This window comes from Aythya ferina, assembly GCF_964211825.1.
Source record: "Aythya ferina genome assembly, chromosome: 13".
Taxonomy (NCBI): Eukaryota; Metazoa; Chordata; class Aves; order Anseriformes; family Anatidae; genus Aythya; species Aythya ferina.
Genome location: NC_140311.1, coordinates 7,889,168 through 7,906,083, shown reverse-complemented (window position 1 = coordinate 7,906,083; position 16,916 = coordinate 7,889,168). Strand labels below are relative to the sequence as shown.

At 46.4% G+C, this 16,916-nt stretch overlaps 1 protein-coding gene across 2 annotated transcripts in view; it reads right to left on the bottom strand.

The window, feature by feature from the left end:
* Positions 1–16,916, bottom strand: part of GPC3 (glypican 3) — a 145,979-nt gene that overhangs the window by 56,254 nt on the left and 72,809 nt on the right. For both annotated transcript variants that reach the window (XM_084535133.1, XM_084535134.1), the window contains exons 4-5: positions 3,134–3,267; positions 950–1,075 (exon numbers count right to left, since the gene is read on the bottom strand). In XM_084535133.1, coding sequence (XP_084391259.1) covers positions 950–1,075; positions 3,134–3,267 — 260 coding nt within the window. The remainder of the gene's footprint in view (positions 1–949; positions 1,076–3,133; positions 3,268–16,916) is intronic.

Here is a 16,916-nt window from a genome sequence, read left to right as displayed (position 1 = left end):
TTTTTTTTTAATTAACAACCAGTGAGGCAATATTGAAATGTTTTCCCCTCCAGTTGCACTTCTCTTATGCAAAGAAGATTTCCCAGAACTAGGTACAGACAGAGGACACATTTTTCCTTAGGCAAAGTAGAAAGTAGGTACATTTTATTAAAGTGTGTGATGTTAGATGCTTGAGTAATTTTTTAAAAATACATATTGACGCTATTTTAGTCCCTTCAGTATTTCAGGTCAGTATTGCAAGTGCAGGCTAATTACCACCGGAGGTTACTGATCAAGAAGTCATAATTAATATTTCAACATTTCACAACTTCCTGAATTTATTTCTATTTCTTCCCTTATGCAAACTACTTAATAACAACGGATGCTTTGCAGAGTAGGGTTATTAGAGGAGATTTATATATAATTATAAAAAAAAAACACTTCCAAGTTCTATTTCCACATTCTTTAACGTTCCTAAGGGGCATTTTTTGCAAGGGAACACACCATCTCTATTAACACTTCCTTCCCCTTTATGCTATTAATCCTTTTTTTGCCTGCCTGCATTCACCTTACTATTACAACCAGGACACTCTCAAAACCCTCTGTACATGCCCCTCCACACACCTACTGCTGCTCCCAGGGAGCAGCGCTGTGCTGAGCTGCTGCTTCTCCACTTTCTCCAGCTCACTGCTACCAACCCACCACAAAAAAAAATATATATATATATAAATGCTTGTAGCTATAGGGTTTTCACAGCAGAGCACAGAAAGCTCAGTGGAGGGCGGCACACGACCACTTCTCCCTTTCACATAAGCTTTGCTCATCGACCTGAGCTGCAGCACAAGTGAACACCAGTTCTGTTAAAGGTTTAAGGGAATGAGCAATGTCCTGGCCAGAGACCACTCCCGCACCTGGTTAACTAAAGATGAGCAGTGCTGGGGAAAGGGAGGGGAAGGGAGACATGATTCACCTCTCCACGACTTCTTGTCCGTTCCAGCAAAAAGTGTCGTTCTGAACAGCGGAGCTGTGGGTGCAGATGTATTCTGGCAAGCTGCTGTAAAAATTGCTGTGAGACTTCAGCTTCATAATGAGTTCCCTGGAAGAAAGGGGAAAAAAATGATTCTCAGTCAAAGGAAGTAAAGAAGATCACGGTGGCAGATCAGAGCAGACACTCTCAGCACAGACCTGTACAGGGTAACGATGGGTTTCGTGGTGCATTCTCAAAGATGCATGATTTATAGACATATGCGTCAAGCTGGCTACAGGATCACAGTCGGCATTCAAAGGGGCAGGTTACACTCAGGAACACAGGTCTGCCCTAGGAAGGCAGGACTGGGGGAGCAGGAGCCTGCAGAACCACAGATCTGGCTCCCCTCTGTGGTGGGCCCCCCATGCTCCGTGGTGCCGGCCAGCAGTGACAGGCAGCCAGGCAGAGCAAACTTGGGAGAAACGGAGAGCTGCTCTTGAGGGGTGGCTGCAGGCTGGGGTGCAGGAGGGACCAGGCTCCCTCCATCCCTCTCCCATTTCCCCGAGCAGGAGTGTGCTGGGGTTCCCGGACACTTGGGGTCTCTTCTCCAGTCCAAGCTCCCAGCTGCCAGCTGGGGGCAGACGAAACAAGGAAAAGCCGCCCCAGAGCCAGGGAAGGCAGCCTGCTCACTAGCTCTCGTTTTTTGCTGTCCAGGCTGTGTTTCTGCCCAGATCAGACCGACACGGCCGTGCAGGCAGAGCTCGCAGCAGACAGAGGCAACCCGAGTCCTCCCCCAGCCCACCACAGCACGGCCTGCCAGCACCCTGCAAGCGCCAGCCCGTCTGTCCCTAGCCATGCCAATAGCCAAGGGTTTGGTTGGAAGGTCCAAAACCTTTCCAAAGGGTTGCTAGTTCAGCCTACAACCTCCCTGCACACGTCTAAGGGGTGCTTTGGACAAGCACCTTCTACATTGTACTGTGCTTACTGTGTGGAGACAGGTCCAACCTTGCCATGCAAAGTGAAGCAAGCCCTGGGTCTTCAGTTCTGCCAAGCCCTAAGCAGGACAGGTCCTACACAGCACATCACACCCAGCTCAGCCCTGCTCCCCATCCCACAGACCCCAAAGGCATCAGGGAGAACGGACAGAAGGAAACCTTCCTGCTGACCGCAGCTCCCAGCAGGGCTCTCTCAGCGAGGGCAGAGAGGAAAAAGGAGAAACTCCTCCGTATCTGCAGGTATGAGCTCATGTAATCTGTTGCAGCAGATTTCATTAGTCTGCACAGCCCTCAAACGACATCCCCGGCAGCGCCTGGGCTGCGTAACCCTCCGACATGTCGAGACAAGGGAGGAATGCAAGCCCTAGTGCTATCTCATGGGAACCATACCAGGAATGTGGCCCTGTTGCTCTGTAAAGGAAAATCTATCCAAGTTAGTCCATCCCCAGTTCCAAAAAGGGCTGAATCTGCCCTTTTCTCTTCTGCAGAGATTTTTTTCATATTCAAGATAGCAGTAAAAGCACAGCACGCTTCCCGGTGCACTGTCAGATCCATAGGGGATGCATGGAGGGCTGCTTCCCCTACCACACCAGCATGAGCCCACTGAATTACAGCTTATTTTTACAGCGTGCAGCCCTGCAGGAAGGAAGCACAGGCTGCAATGCCAGGAGTGGCGGCACCTGCTTCGCTTTGAAAATATTCAGAGAAAAAGGCTGTTAACATTCCTGAACTACTGTAAAAGGCTGCACAGAAATAAAGTGAAATAGGCCCCCTAGCCTACACGCTGTTTCATGCAATGATTTAGTCTAGAGCTTTTATACCTATAACTGTACCTGTGAGCGTATTTGGCACTATAGCAATGCCCAAGAAACTCAGACATGGCATTTTGTGTATGAACCTCGGTGCCATGCCTAACACATTGCACAGAAGCAAGACAAAGATGAAAAGCAGGGGCGGTTTTATAAGTTAAAAAAAAAATAACATCAGCATAGATGCATTAGGTGAGAAAACACAGGTGTAGACACCTCGATGTGCTTCACAGTCAGTCCCAGAGCAGCTCTGGTGTTCAGAGTCAAAACCAACTGCAATCAGTAAGGGAAAAAAGGCCATCTCCCTCCACAGGGCCAACCCATAGGGGAACTGCCCCTGCATCACATCACGCAGGCACCGTGTTCAGCTTGAGCACTCTCACCTCCTCCTGCTCGACAGAGTCTCCTCTGGCTCTATGTGAGTCACCTTCAGGACTTTCTTGTCAATAAAGAGGTCTTCAGGGTAATTAGCTGATCGATACTGCCTCTGCTGAGCGTGGCCACACAACCGGCTAATCTGGAAAACACAAACACAGCAACATGAGGAAATTTCATGGCCAGAAAAACTGCAGGAAGACAGCTGAGATGCACACTGCCAACTGCACAATGACTCTTTAAAAAGGCATGCAGTAAAAATACAGGAGAGTTAGGAACCCATGTGCTGCTGCCCACCTCCACCAACCCCAAAGTGCCCAAACAACTCTCAAAGCGGATTTAGGACCCTAAGTTACTTTTCACTTCAGTCACCATGTGTAAGGTAGTTTCAGGGACAAATTTTACAGTGAGATAGGTAGCAGAGAACACACAAAGGCACTTGCTCTCCCTGCAAGTATGGACCCATTTGTTTCTGACTGAAGCCTTTTAAAGACATCACACATCTCACCTTGGCAGGTGAAGCAGCCTGTCCTGAGAGAGATGGGGGTGTCTGGGGACAGTCCTGCACCACAGCCTCGCCAGGGATGCACACACCAAGGTGCAGGCTGAGCACCCCCATCCTGCTGAGCCCTGGTTTGCAGATCAGGATGACGGTCAGTCTGCTCCCTCCCATTTATACACCAGTGTCTGAAAGCAAAGTGTTGCCCTAAGGATGCAAACCAGCTCTTGTACGAACACCCCCTTTGCGGAAGGGAAGGCAGAAAAACTCAGGAAACATTTTTGGGCATCAAGGGGTTCCTCACAGCCGCAGGCATGCCTGACAGAGCTCCCATGTGTCAGGGTAAACTCATGTTGGCAGAAGGGGGGCTTAAGGTATTCCCCACTACTTGTAGCACCTTGGGATGCCATGCTCCACCTTTCTAGCCAGACTTTTAGGAAATATCTTCCCTCCAAATACTGATTCTGATACCTCCATACTACAGCTCAAGGCAGCTCAGCATCTGCAGAGCCTGCACTGCAGGTACCAAGGGATAAGCGTCATATGTATTGCTAATTAAAAAAAAAAAAAGAAAGAAAAAAAAAAAAAAGAAAAACATGGCCTAAAATACAGCAAGCATTATTGCTATTGCCCAGCCATGCCATGGGAGGTCTTGATTAACAGGTCTCTGTTAATGACACAAATTAGCTCATTAGCATACAGATGATTCGGTGAGTGGCTGCAGTGGTGAGAATCCAAAATGCCTCATTAAAGCTCTCCCGTACAGCCACTGCCCCATGACTCAGTGCTGGCTGTGCAGCACTGCTGCAGTCCCTGCTGTGGGTGGATTTGTGCCCATCTCCTCTAGGAGACCAACAAGGGATGACCGTCCCACCACATCACCACCAGGCCTGCTTGGTCCTGGAAATCTCTCCTTTTGACCCACCCCAGGCTATTTCTGCTGGAATCTGTCACTCCTTGCTGTGAGGAGGACTCAGGGATGACAAAGGCACTACAGCCAACACCATTTCCCTTGAGACTCATCCCACCACCCACATCCAGGCTTGGGTCTGACCACATACCTACAAAACATCCGTTCCTAGCAGCACCTCATTTATCTTCGCCCTGCACCACACTGAAGCACCAGATAACTACCAGTTAGCAACACACCACAGGCAAAAAGCACCCCCACCGCCCAAAGCTACAAGCATCTGATGTGCGAGGAGAACAGATTAATTCCGTTCTATTACATCCTGCATTTGGGTGGGCAAATAAATTAGTAATGTCACCTGTTTCATTATCAAGAGCAGCACAGTTTGTTTGCTCAGGCTGCTGTGCAATACAGAGTAAGAGAGGAAGCACGCAGGAGCACAGGGAGCCAGGCTCTGCAGTTTCTGGTTTGCAGCATAGTGGGAAGAGGCACTGCCACCAGTCCCCTCTGCACCTATGGTTCCCTCCCCAAGCAGCTCCTCCTGCAGCTGTAGGCACATTTTCTGCAGCATCTTCCCTTGTGTCCCCACTGCCCACCCTTGGCTGTGTTTCCTCTCTGCTTTGCCAAACCCAAGCCCTGCAGAAGAATACACCAAGCCTGTCGCCCTCCCCAAATCACGGGACAGGCTTAAAAACCATTGGTAGGAAAGGAGACAGAAAAACAGGCACCACATTTTGGGCTGTTTTCTTTGCCTCTTGGGTTTTTGGCAGGAGGGGAGCTTGCACAGCAGAGTGGCACAAGGCAAGGATGCACTGCAGGGCAAAGGGCTGGCCAAACAGGAGCTGCTGGGCTTCCACACAGCCAAGGGACCGCGTCCAGAGATGGCACGAGTTAAACCTAGCTGCACGCTGCAAGGAAAAAGGAGCCAGAGAAACATGAGATGAGACATCCTTGGAAGCGTTTGTATGCCTGAAAACACACCCATTTTTCCAAACTTATTAGTGGTACCAATAAAAGAGTCCAGCCTCCCCCCAGACCTTGGCTGATGCATAAGAGGCTCTGTCCTTTGCCGTGCCACATCCTGCACTCTGCGCTGGCTGGCGTCACCACCCCTGCAAGGGGCAGACTGGCAGGAGAGCAGGAAGACGCACGGGGCACACATCATGCCCAAAAGGTGCCCTCTGAGCCTGGTGGAGTCTGCGGAGAGGGGATCTGCCACTGGGAAATGACGGGGACACAGGGCACAAAAGTAATGACAAAAGCTCCACCGCTGCACCCACACTCTGCACAGGAATGCAAAGCAGAGGAGAGAAGCAGGAAAAGGTCGGTTATTTTAAGCAGCCATTGGTGATGATTCCCTTTGATTTTTCCCCAGCTCTGAAAAGCCCCCCCTGTCCTTTTCAAAGCCCGCCTTTCAGCTGGTGAAGCCTATTGAACTCTGAGAAGAGCAAGTCCAGGATCAAGGCTTTTTTTCCAGGATGCTGAAGCGCGCTGAATGGGAGAGGAGGGCCCGAGTGACAGCAGGAACAATGGCATCATCTGAGACAGCACTCAAAAAGCAAAGCACCCGGGTGGACCAGGGCTGTGTGACCAGGCCGAGCACCAGAGCTGTACCCAGGCAGACACAAACTGAACCTGCAGCTCCCTCAGCCACCGGCCCTGGGCTCCACACAGCAATGGGGCTTTGCAGGAGCCTATAAGGGATGGAGCTGCAAACCACGCAAGCCTTCCCACAACCGTGGACCCGAAACGGGGCAGCATATGAAATCTGCATAGCTAGAAGCTAGAAAGTTTGAGCAGAACATGCAAGTTTTTACTTAATTATTTATTCAAGGACCAATTAACCTTCTCAGAAAAAAAAAAAAAGATAAACCTGCAACCCATCTTGTGAAGTCACAGCCAAATGACTGTCATTTTTAGTCAAAAATCCGTCTGGGATTTGAACATTAAACAAAGTGAGAGAACGTAGAAGTAACAGATTGCCTGCTCATTTGCAGGGGCAGAATCGCGTGCGCTTACGAGGGGGGAAAGACTTTCACAAACCATCTGCCAAAGTCTTCTGGGCCACAAGTGGTCCTGTGAAACATCTCAGAAATCATGTTTCCTTCCTTCCCCTTTTCCAAGTCCCAGCTGCATGCTAAGAAACACACAGACTCAGTTCCCCAAGCTCTTTCTTTCACCCTGTGAGAGTGAGAGTCAGAGGAAGGTGGCACGTCAAAGCACGTGTGCCAGGCTAATGTTGAGCAACAGCAGGAATAGGTGGCTGCCTCCTGCTGCGAAATTATGAATGTGGAATTGAAAGCAAATTGACAGAATGAAGCTGTCAGCTCTTGTCCTTGGGCTCTGCAGCTTTGAGTGCTATCAGAGGCATCATAAACACACGAGTCCTTATCTAAAGTATATTCAGTGCAAGAACTGTGCAGTGCACTCTCATTCCTCATCACATACATGCACTGTCCCAGAACAGGCTGCAGCGTGAAATATCAAGCCACAAAAACAATAAAAATAGCTTTTTTTTTTTGGTTTGTTTTTGTTGGGGTGGAATGGGTTGTTGGTTTTTTTACTTAGTTTTAGGAGAATCTGCCAGTCCACCAAAAACTGCTATCAGGACATACAACACAACCAAAACCCTCCCAGCTCCCCAGACTTTTAAAGTCCTGGTGGCTTTGGGGATTTGTAACAGCCAAAGCTATTTCCCTGCCCTGGCTCATTAATAAACATACTAATTCCTTCATTTCATTAGCCTCCTCCAAGTGAGCATAACACAGTTGCAGGGGGAACACTCGACCTCCCATCAATCACCCCAATTTCTTCCTCACAGCTTCGGGGAGCCCATCCCCACAGCCTCCTGTCTGGGGACAGTTCCCACACCAGGCAGGAGGCAGCTGGCTCTGAACGCCCCTGGGAGCCAGGTAATGGTGCAGCTTCAGAGGGAGCATTGATTTGAGAGGAGCCCAGGGAAAACCCTAATGGAGCAGTGCGATCAGCCCATTTTAATGCTTCCTCATTAATTTAGAGTAAGAGGTGCCTGAGGACTGCAGGGAACCTACTTGCGGCCACATGGAAGTGATGTGCTGCGAGCAGCCAGGGAGCAGATATGCCCACACAGCTACTTTATCCACTGCAAAGGTGCAAAGCACAGCACTGGTGCATGTGGGTGCACACAAGCCAATCGAAACTGGGACCAGTGGGCTACAGTTAATTGATACTCAAAAACAACGATGACCACAGCACCGGGTTCTGCACAAAGCAGCACAGCCTCAGTGCAGCTGGTGGAGAGCAACCCCCTGCGGGCACCCTGCAGTGGGATGGCAGCACCGGGGCCACCATCAGAGCCATCCCACGAGGCAGGGTGGCTGTGCAGGGGAAAGCCTTTTGTACCTTGGCAAGCAAAAGTAGCTGGGGAAAAACTGGGAAGTAGCACATGTGAGCCTCACTACCCATCTGAGCATCTCCTTTCAGAGAGAGAGCGTATTCTAAAACTAATTCCCTGGAAGCTTTAAAAAAAGCTAATCAACGCTCCCTTGGAAGATAAGAGGGCATTAGACATTGCTGGATACCTGCTGCTGTTGCTTCTTGTTCAGACCACAAGCTCTAAAGGACAGCTTGCTGTACTTAACCTTTGCTTAAACTCTACATGGAGTTTCCATTTGCCTTCTCTGTGAACTCTTCTGCTTAAAGATTCGTTCTCCAGGAAGACACAGCACTACCTCCCCCTCCGCCCCCCAAGGGGATGGTCTCATTTTTAAAGATTTCCTCCTGCAATCTTCTCTGCTCTCTGTAGTTCACATATGTCATTTTATACCTATTTCTGAGTTTCCTTTGGGAGAAGCCGCACATTAAACTGAAAAGCGATTAACTATTATAATTGATTTGAATACAGACTCTGAAATGGTGATTTGCTACAGTATGCAGCTTCACAGAGAACAGAGTATCAAAGACATCAAGAAAATGTGCTGCCTTTGTTGGTACCCTCAAGCCCCTGAGCATTGTTCATCCCACACGGGAACCCAGTTTGGCCAGTAACTCTGAGAACTGGAACACAGCTGCCTGCATTGGTGCTTCTTCCCCGTTCCACATTTCTTTTTCACAGCCCACTCTGCTAAATGTCACACGTATCATTAGCGTTATAAACAGGGTACAAATGCATTCTTTATCTTCTAAGTCACCATAAAAGTGAACCTGAAGTCTATTACTCAAATGCTGCTATAGAAATCAGCTTAATTAAATTCTAAAGGGCTTAAAACAAAATATACATTGTGATGATGTGGGATAGAACATAAACTTTTTAATAGTAGTAACCAAGCACATTTACCATTTCTACAGGTGTAATAAAAATGCTAATATATGTTAATGTTTAGTCTGTGGTTAATGTTTTGTCTTGTTAATTTCCCCAGGGCTTTTATTACTGATTTAAATCTGCCACACTACTCAACTGATTGCATTGCTTTCCACAAACTCTGTGGCACACTCTCAAACGAATACTGATTAACAGAAGTGAATAAACATTTAGCTAGGACAAACATTCTTATTATATGCTTGTAATCATTATATACATTTTGTCAGAAAGATGTGAAAGAAACAATTCCCCGCTCCCTCACTCTTTCCACAGCACAAAATATGTTTATGGGCTTAAAAATTAATTTACAGCCCTTTATTTTAGGAGGCACATCATTATTAAGTAAGTAATGATTGTTCTGGTTCCACGCACTCAGGCAGGAACAAACTGAGTATGGTAACATAGATGTCTTCTACACGTATTTCTCTAGAATTCCTCATTAGTGGAGCACTGTTAATAATCAATTCTGTTATAGTACAATCCATTATTCAGACATCACCTTGCAAGAATTACATAAGAAACAGCATCCTAAACAATGCTCGCAGAGCAGCAGGAATTGCAGGAAGTGACCTGCTCTCCATGCCGAGGAGAACAGCGTTTAATAATGCATTACCTTTAAATAATGCAGTGCTATAATGTGTAAAATGCACACCAACACTAATGCTTAGAATAACAGAGCGTCTGTCACACCAGTGCCCGTGGTGACGCTCACCACATGCTGCAGATGCTGGGGGACTCCTGCAGTTATCCGACCTGGTTACACTGAAGGCCATCACCACGATCTCCAGACCCCAAGGGCGGTAAGGATGTCTTTGTAAGAAGGAAATATAACCACGCACTTCATTTTTCATCATATCCTCCACACAGAGCGGAGCGCCACAAGACGCTTTGCAGAGGCTCAGCGCCGCAGCGGGAACACATGGCTTGGGGAAGACCCATCAGCACCCCCGCCTGCTGCATGAGGGCTCAAACAGCTGAAATCAGCTGGGGACTGCCATGGCATTCCCATTACAGCATGCCACCCCATGCCCACTGACATTCAGTGCTCGATGCGTACGTGTGCCAGGGCACCTGAGGTGTCCCACTGCAGCTCCCACCCCTGCTCCGACCCAGCTCCTCCACCACGTGGATGCCCTTTTGCTCAGAGAAGCCGTGACCTCAGTTTGAGTCGAGCCCTTTCAAATGTGCATAAAATAATGCAAACAAGATGTTTCTTCTTTCTAGTGTCCCCAGTATGCAGCATTTAATCCACCAGAGAAAGCTGCTTTGTGTTTAAGGAAAAGGCTGTTTATTGTTATTTATAGGTAGAGAGGAAGCTGGGCTAAATGAACACAGTTGTTCATTCTGCATTTATAATCTATGACATTCAATTAAAGCACAACTTTTGAAGTCAGTGTTTCCCTCCAGTGTTTTGTTAATTCCGTATTTAACACAAAATTGGGTATTTCATTTCTTATGGTCAGAGCTAGGCAGCAGACTGCAGGGCATGAGCCTGGTGCCCTAGCACAGCCAACTGCCAGGATTAGTCAAGCAAAAAAAAAGCGTTTGCTTAATTTTCAGCACACGCTTATGCAGTTTTCCCAAGTGGAGACATTTCCTGGAACTGGGCCCCATAGCATACTAATGTACCTATTATGTTTTTAAGTTAGATCTATGCAATATGATGTTTCTTAGACAACCGAGCCATGGCTTTATTCCTGGAAAGAGACGGCAGCCTTGCCTGAAAAATGACAACATAGCAAAGCGAAAACGTGGAAGCAAAATCCAGAGCACAGCAGGAGTGAGCCAGACTAACCAAAGCCACGTCAAGGAGCAGTACTCAGTGCCCAAAGTCCACCCCTTCATCTGAAGCTCTGAGGCCCCAATGCACCGAGCAGCTCCCACAGGGCATGGCTGCTCCCAGCCCCCTGCTGCCATCATACCTTCAGGACTCTGAGGCCCCGAGGAGGTTAAAGTTCCCAACCCAACCACCTGATTTCAAAGCCATTGCTGAAAGAAAGACCTTGATAGAAAATCTTGACTTGAAGTAACGAAACTTATTTCTGCTAAGGATGTTACTACATACATGTACAATGCAATTATACAGTTGTGCATGCTACTGTACCATTGCTACTGCAGGTCCCAAGAGGACCCTCCCATTGCAGAGAGTTTTATCTATCCCAGTGCAGACTGGGATAAAGTTTGGGATGAGTCCCAAAGTAAAGGTTTGAGGGATTATCAGTCTCCACCACAAATTTTCTGCATCTCTACCTGTTGCACAGCACCAGCGTACAAACAACCCCTTTGAGAGCACCAAGTTCAGCACATGCCATGAGCCCAGGGTCCTGACAGCAGCAGCAAGAAGGCTGCAACTCACCCATGGGCAGCAGCCAGGAACCAGAGTCTGGGGCAGCCCTGCCACCCATGGGGGTCACCCCTTGCAATGTGCCACCAACACTGAGGGGGCTGTGGAAGGGAGAAACAGCACAGGGCAAACACGGGAATGAGGAGGGCTCAAGGCAAGCGGGGTTTGTCATTTGCTATTTTCCTTCCCTGAGTTAATTGGTTTCCTTTGCAGATTTCTGTGGATTTTAATATCATACTGCATTTTTTGCCTACGGCACTACAGAAACGAACAATCAGGGAAATAAATTCCTAGCAGCTTAATTTAGAGAGGAAAAACAGATACCTGCTGTCAGTCTGGAACATAAGCCAGCAACCTGGAGACAGGGCCTGTAAGAGATTATTTAAGAGCAGCAGTGTCAGCTGGGTTGCAAATGTGGTCAATATCCACTGGCCAACTTGCCCCCTGTAGCCTCAAGCAGAGATTCAATTATTCTTTAAGAAATACATTGATAAATAATTAAAAAGTTACTGCATGACTTTTTAAACCAGACTGATTCAATTTTGGAAGTATAAAGACATTATAATGTGTCAGCTAGCAATTAGCTACTGTACACTGTTTATTCTTGAATATAATCTTTGGGTAGAAGGGTAATATTCTTGGAAACGCAGCATTAACTTGTTCCTCAATGACTTTAATATGGCTCCTTTCAAATTACTGCTCATAAAATCTCGGGGAAGAAAAAATCTACTGATGATATCCACATCTCCTTAATTAGTTCTCTTTCTATCAGCAATCCAATAGCATAATATTTATACAAAAGAGAGCATGCAAAGCATACTGCTAACACTGCTTTAACTGGTGATGTCAAAACAAGCAGGTAAAAAGCATTGCTTGTTTTGCAGTCTGTGCAGATCTGCACTCACAGGTATACACAACTTTTTAGATTTATACTTCAATAAACTCTTGTACTGAAACCATCCCAAAGGTTTTTTACACCACAAACAGCATTTTTTGCTATAAAACACCCTCCTCCCTTTCCATGCTGGGAAGGGGCAATGGAGCTGAACAGAAAAGCCTCCAGCCCCAAAGCCCTCAGCACCCGGCAATCCCCCCCCTCCAACCATCCCTTACAGAGGACCATAACCCTACTTATTTTAACTTTCCCCCAGGAACAGCCCCCAGCAGCCACCTTCTGCTTTCTCCAACCTCCTTTCATGTTCTCATAGACTAGTTCTGCTAAAACAACAAGGCTGTAGGCACCAACGCTCATCAGATCATTTCAGCAGTTTTTAAGCTGCTTAATATCTTCAGCAGAGTAATAACAACACTTCATGTTCCAGCTAAGCCCAGAGGACTGCCAGGGTTCATTATCTGGCCACCTCCGCACCCGAGAGGCAGCGATGAGCAGCCTCGAGGGACACGGGAGCCCTCCCAGGAGGGTCTCCTTGCCGAGGGGTGCACGGGGCTCTGCCCATGGCAGTGCTGCAACCTCACCAAGCAAAGACTAAAATAAAAGTGCAATAATTGTTAATAACAGAAAGTGGTAAAAATTTCTCAGCACAGCAGAGATTAGCTGCTGGTAAAATTAATCCATTCAAGGCTAACAAAGGCTTCAGGAAGGCCCTGTGTTCTTCATTCACAGGGATTTTATTCATCTTTTGATTTTTTTCTCAGTTTTGAAGCAACTAGATCCATTTGTATTTTTTTCCTCTTGGCAGCCAGTTCTAGCCTTATCCAATTAAAGGTCAGCACCAAGATAATTTACCCAAAACATGGCAGACAAGGTAAAAAGACTCCTATTAGATTTTTGCTCACGATAAAGGAATTACATTCTTCCCAAAGACAAATCAGGCTTATTGAAAATGTAAATCATTATTTTCTATAAAGATGTTTATATCTTCAGGGCTTTTTCTTAGACTTTGTTGTAACACATCTTGTTTTTACATGTACTGTGGTTAGTACAATTGAATTAAAGAATGACTTACAGCAGTAGATTAGGTTCTGCTTGATTGAGAATATATTTATAATGGAAATCGGTATGCACTTTTAACCTCGTTACAATGCTACTTTATGTCTGATTAATATATTAAAGCAACTCATTCAGCAATAAGCTGTTTGCAGACAAGTGAAATGAATTCGATTTTTTAATCGCAATTCCTTTATTGACATTGACAAATTAATGTCTAGAATCTGATTATCAGAAGTAAATTCCAACAAATTTATACCCAAGTATCCTAAAACACGGGGAGAAAGCACTGGACTGAAAGATTCTTTAAATGCATTTTTGAATATCTTCACTTTGTGCTCACTTTACAAGTTTCCACAACTCACCAAAAAGAGAACATCGTACCAAAATCTCCAGGTAGAAAATGCTCCAGAAGTGGTTACTTGCTCCTAACCAGTGAAGAAACAGGCTGGTCAGAGCCACCCCAGCATCACCTGTAGTCCCCACTGTCCTCAAGCACCCCCAGCTCCCTAGGCTGTTCCTCAGAGAGGAGATGAGGAAGGACAATTTCAATACCATCACAGGCAGGTGCAATATCAAATACCTGCTCTCTGGTGCTCTGCGGAGCAGCTGCATGAAGTTTATTTGTACAGTGACACTGATCAATACACGCTATCCAAGAGTTAATAAGGTTTAGAAAGAAGTAACTCAGAGCATGCCAGTCACCCTCAAATTATCATCAGTAACCACTGGGCTCACTTGCTCTATCCCTTTCCAGGTCAGTGTCTCAGAGCATAATCTCTACCACAGCAGATAGCAGAGATGAGAATTAGGTGTGAAAATTGATTAGGTTAGAAAGATATACACCTGCATAAAGAATTGCTAAATTCACCAACTGCAAGTTTGATTTTTTTTTTCCCTCTTTAAATAGGAATAACTGTGCCAAAGTAGCTGTAGGCTATCAACACAGCTTTCTGCAGCCAGCCTGCTCTTGCTCAAATGAGTCTTTCAAAGAATAATTCAGTTAGCAGCAAACTTCACCCTCATGCGTACATCTGAGAGCAGGCTCTGCGCCCTCAGGGATTTATTAGTTGGGGAAACACAACAGGTAGAGATGATAAACGCCACCAGTGTGTTCTGCCACAATCCAAAGAGGCTGAAAGCTCAGGCTGCCAGCAGCAAGGGGTGCACATACCGAAGTGGACAGTTGAAAAAATCTGCCTCAACTCTTTTTCTTTTTTTTTTTTTTTTTTTTTTTATAAATGTATTTGTAGACGGTATCTTTCATGTCCAGTACCTCAAAGCTACTTTATAATAAGATGTAAAAATGATATAACGTACAGCTCAGAGCATTTACCACACGCCAGCAGAGAATTCAAAATGAAGCAGAGTACTCATTGCAACCTCGTACCTCATTTTCTGCAGTGCAAAACAAAACACTGCTGATCTGCCTGGGCAGCTCTGGGCACTATTTCTGCTTTGCAGAGGACCACTTTTAAGTTTCTATTTTGTTCTCGGTGCATTCATCAGCATTGCTAATAGGACAGTTGGTTATAGTTTTAAGGCAGCAACACTCACGAGGGTTACTGTCACTGGAAGTAAACTCAGAGCAGTTAACATGAAGGATGCCCTGTGAATGACCTCAGATGGAGTTCTTGGTAGAAACTGCAGTCATGGATAATGAAGCCAAAAGAGGGGTTAGCGCAAAAAGCATTAATAGATGGATATTTGTGAGCATGAGTCTCGCATTGCAAAGCTGTGGGACTTAGCAAGGACACAATCTTTGAGAAAGGAAATGGACCAGAATACATTTTGCAAATAAAGAGTTTATGCTCATAGAGGATGCCCGAGGCTGCAGCAATCTAGATGACAAGCAAGGGAGCTGTGTCCGCAGGGGTGACACTTAGGCATTTTATCTCTATGTTAAAACAAAGATATCCAGCCAGTTTTGAGAAAATCTCAGACACAGCTCCCTGATTCCCCAATTAAGCTTAGAGAGCAATGCTTGTCTGAATGGAAGAAAGGTCTGGACAGAGCTAAATACAAAGCAAGGCAGCTCGTGCTACCTTCCCCAGGGCTCATCCAAAGCCTGGCAGGTCTGTCTGGACCTGGCTCCTACACTGCCCCAGCAGCAGAAGCCAGGGGATGTAATGAGAACTGGTCACAAGAAAGTATGTGGGGGATAGGGCTTACTACCCAGTATGAAAGCTGTTTCATCCCTTCTCACCAACAGTGAGACTGTGCTCTGCATAAAAATCTGTCACCAACTCTTAGGAACAGTTCCTCTCCCACTTTACACGGATCTCCACTTCTCCCCAAAGAGCAAACACAAGCTCCACACATCCACCTGCTAGGCTGTCTGCTCTTATACCCAGTGATTTCCTCCCATGCGGCCACACACTTGGACTCAACCCAGACACAAAAATGCCTCCAAGTCACAGCCACTACCTAAATGCCTCGGGATTTTTCTGACACTGTGATCTTTGGTTCAACTTAAATTATTTTTTTCTCTCAAATTCATTTGCTTCAAATCTTCACATTATGTCCTTGATCAATATGGTTTACTATAAAATGATGCAGTTTGAAACTCTGAAGCCTAAGGTCCAGCACCCAAGGAACACAGACTCCCTTACACCCCTTCCTGCAATAGTCTGTTTTAGATATGATCACCAGCTCTCCTTTTCTACATCCCAAGCATCCCATGTTCAGCTGTCAAACACAGCTGTCATGGGAGCTAGAAATGACAAGAGAAACTAGGCTCCATTAGGACAACTCTGACCTAACTGAAACCAGGACATCCATGCAGTAAAGTTGTATAAAATTGCACAGCTGTATGCAATCATTTCCAACAGTTAAGACAGTTTGCTCTGCCACCGTTTGTGCTAGCTCTTACCACTAATATCAAGGCATCGCAGGACCAAATATCTTCTTTAATGTTTGGGAGCCAGTTGCACAACAACAAACCAGCTCCTCCACTAAAACAAGGAATAGGCCAAGTCACAGTATGCACAAACAGGTACACAGAACCAGCAATTAATCTGCACAAGATCTGTAGGCTTCTTGTGACTTCAGCTGAGAAAAGATGCAAGACATCCTGCCGCGTGCAGCCTGCGTGCATCTCACTCACACCATAGCCAGCACATGATTTGAAGTGAAGTCAAGCCGGGCTCAGTGGGCACCATGATATTCCCACCCATAAAATGCAGCAGCCTTAAAAAGCTCTTTTTATACCGCAGACTGGCAGGCATAAAGTTGCCACCAACTGTGTGATCTGCCTCTGACTGAAGTCAACGAAAAGATCTGTGTGAGCTTCGAAGCAAAGTTAGGTTTGGCATCAAACGTGTTGTCGGAAGATGCACCCCATGCTGCTGCGCATGCATACAAGGAGGAGGGCACAGCAGCAGCAGCTACCTTCCACTTTTAATTGAAATAAGCATCACTGGAAATTCCACTGAAATGCCACAACATGCCAGGGGCCAGCACACATCCAATTAAAAGGACAAAAGAGCAAAAAAGGAGAGGACAATATAAAAGTTATGAATAGAAGCAAAATCAAATGCTATTTTAAATAAAACCCATGTTGTTATTCAATGGCATTTCCCCTGGCTTTGCACCAGCAGGTTTGAGCATTGCTGGCCACATCTGCTGCTTCCACCTAGCGGCCCCGCGTGCTCATGGCTGGACCCAGTTTGGTGACAAACCGCACCCAGAGCCCCATCGTGCTGCCAGAGCGAGCAGGAGGCAAGAGCAACACACCACTTTGCCCATGCTG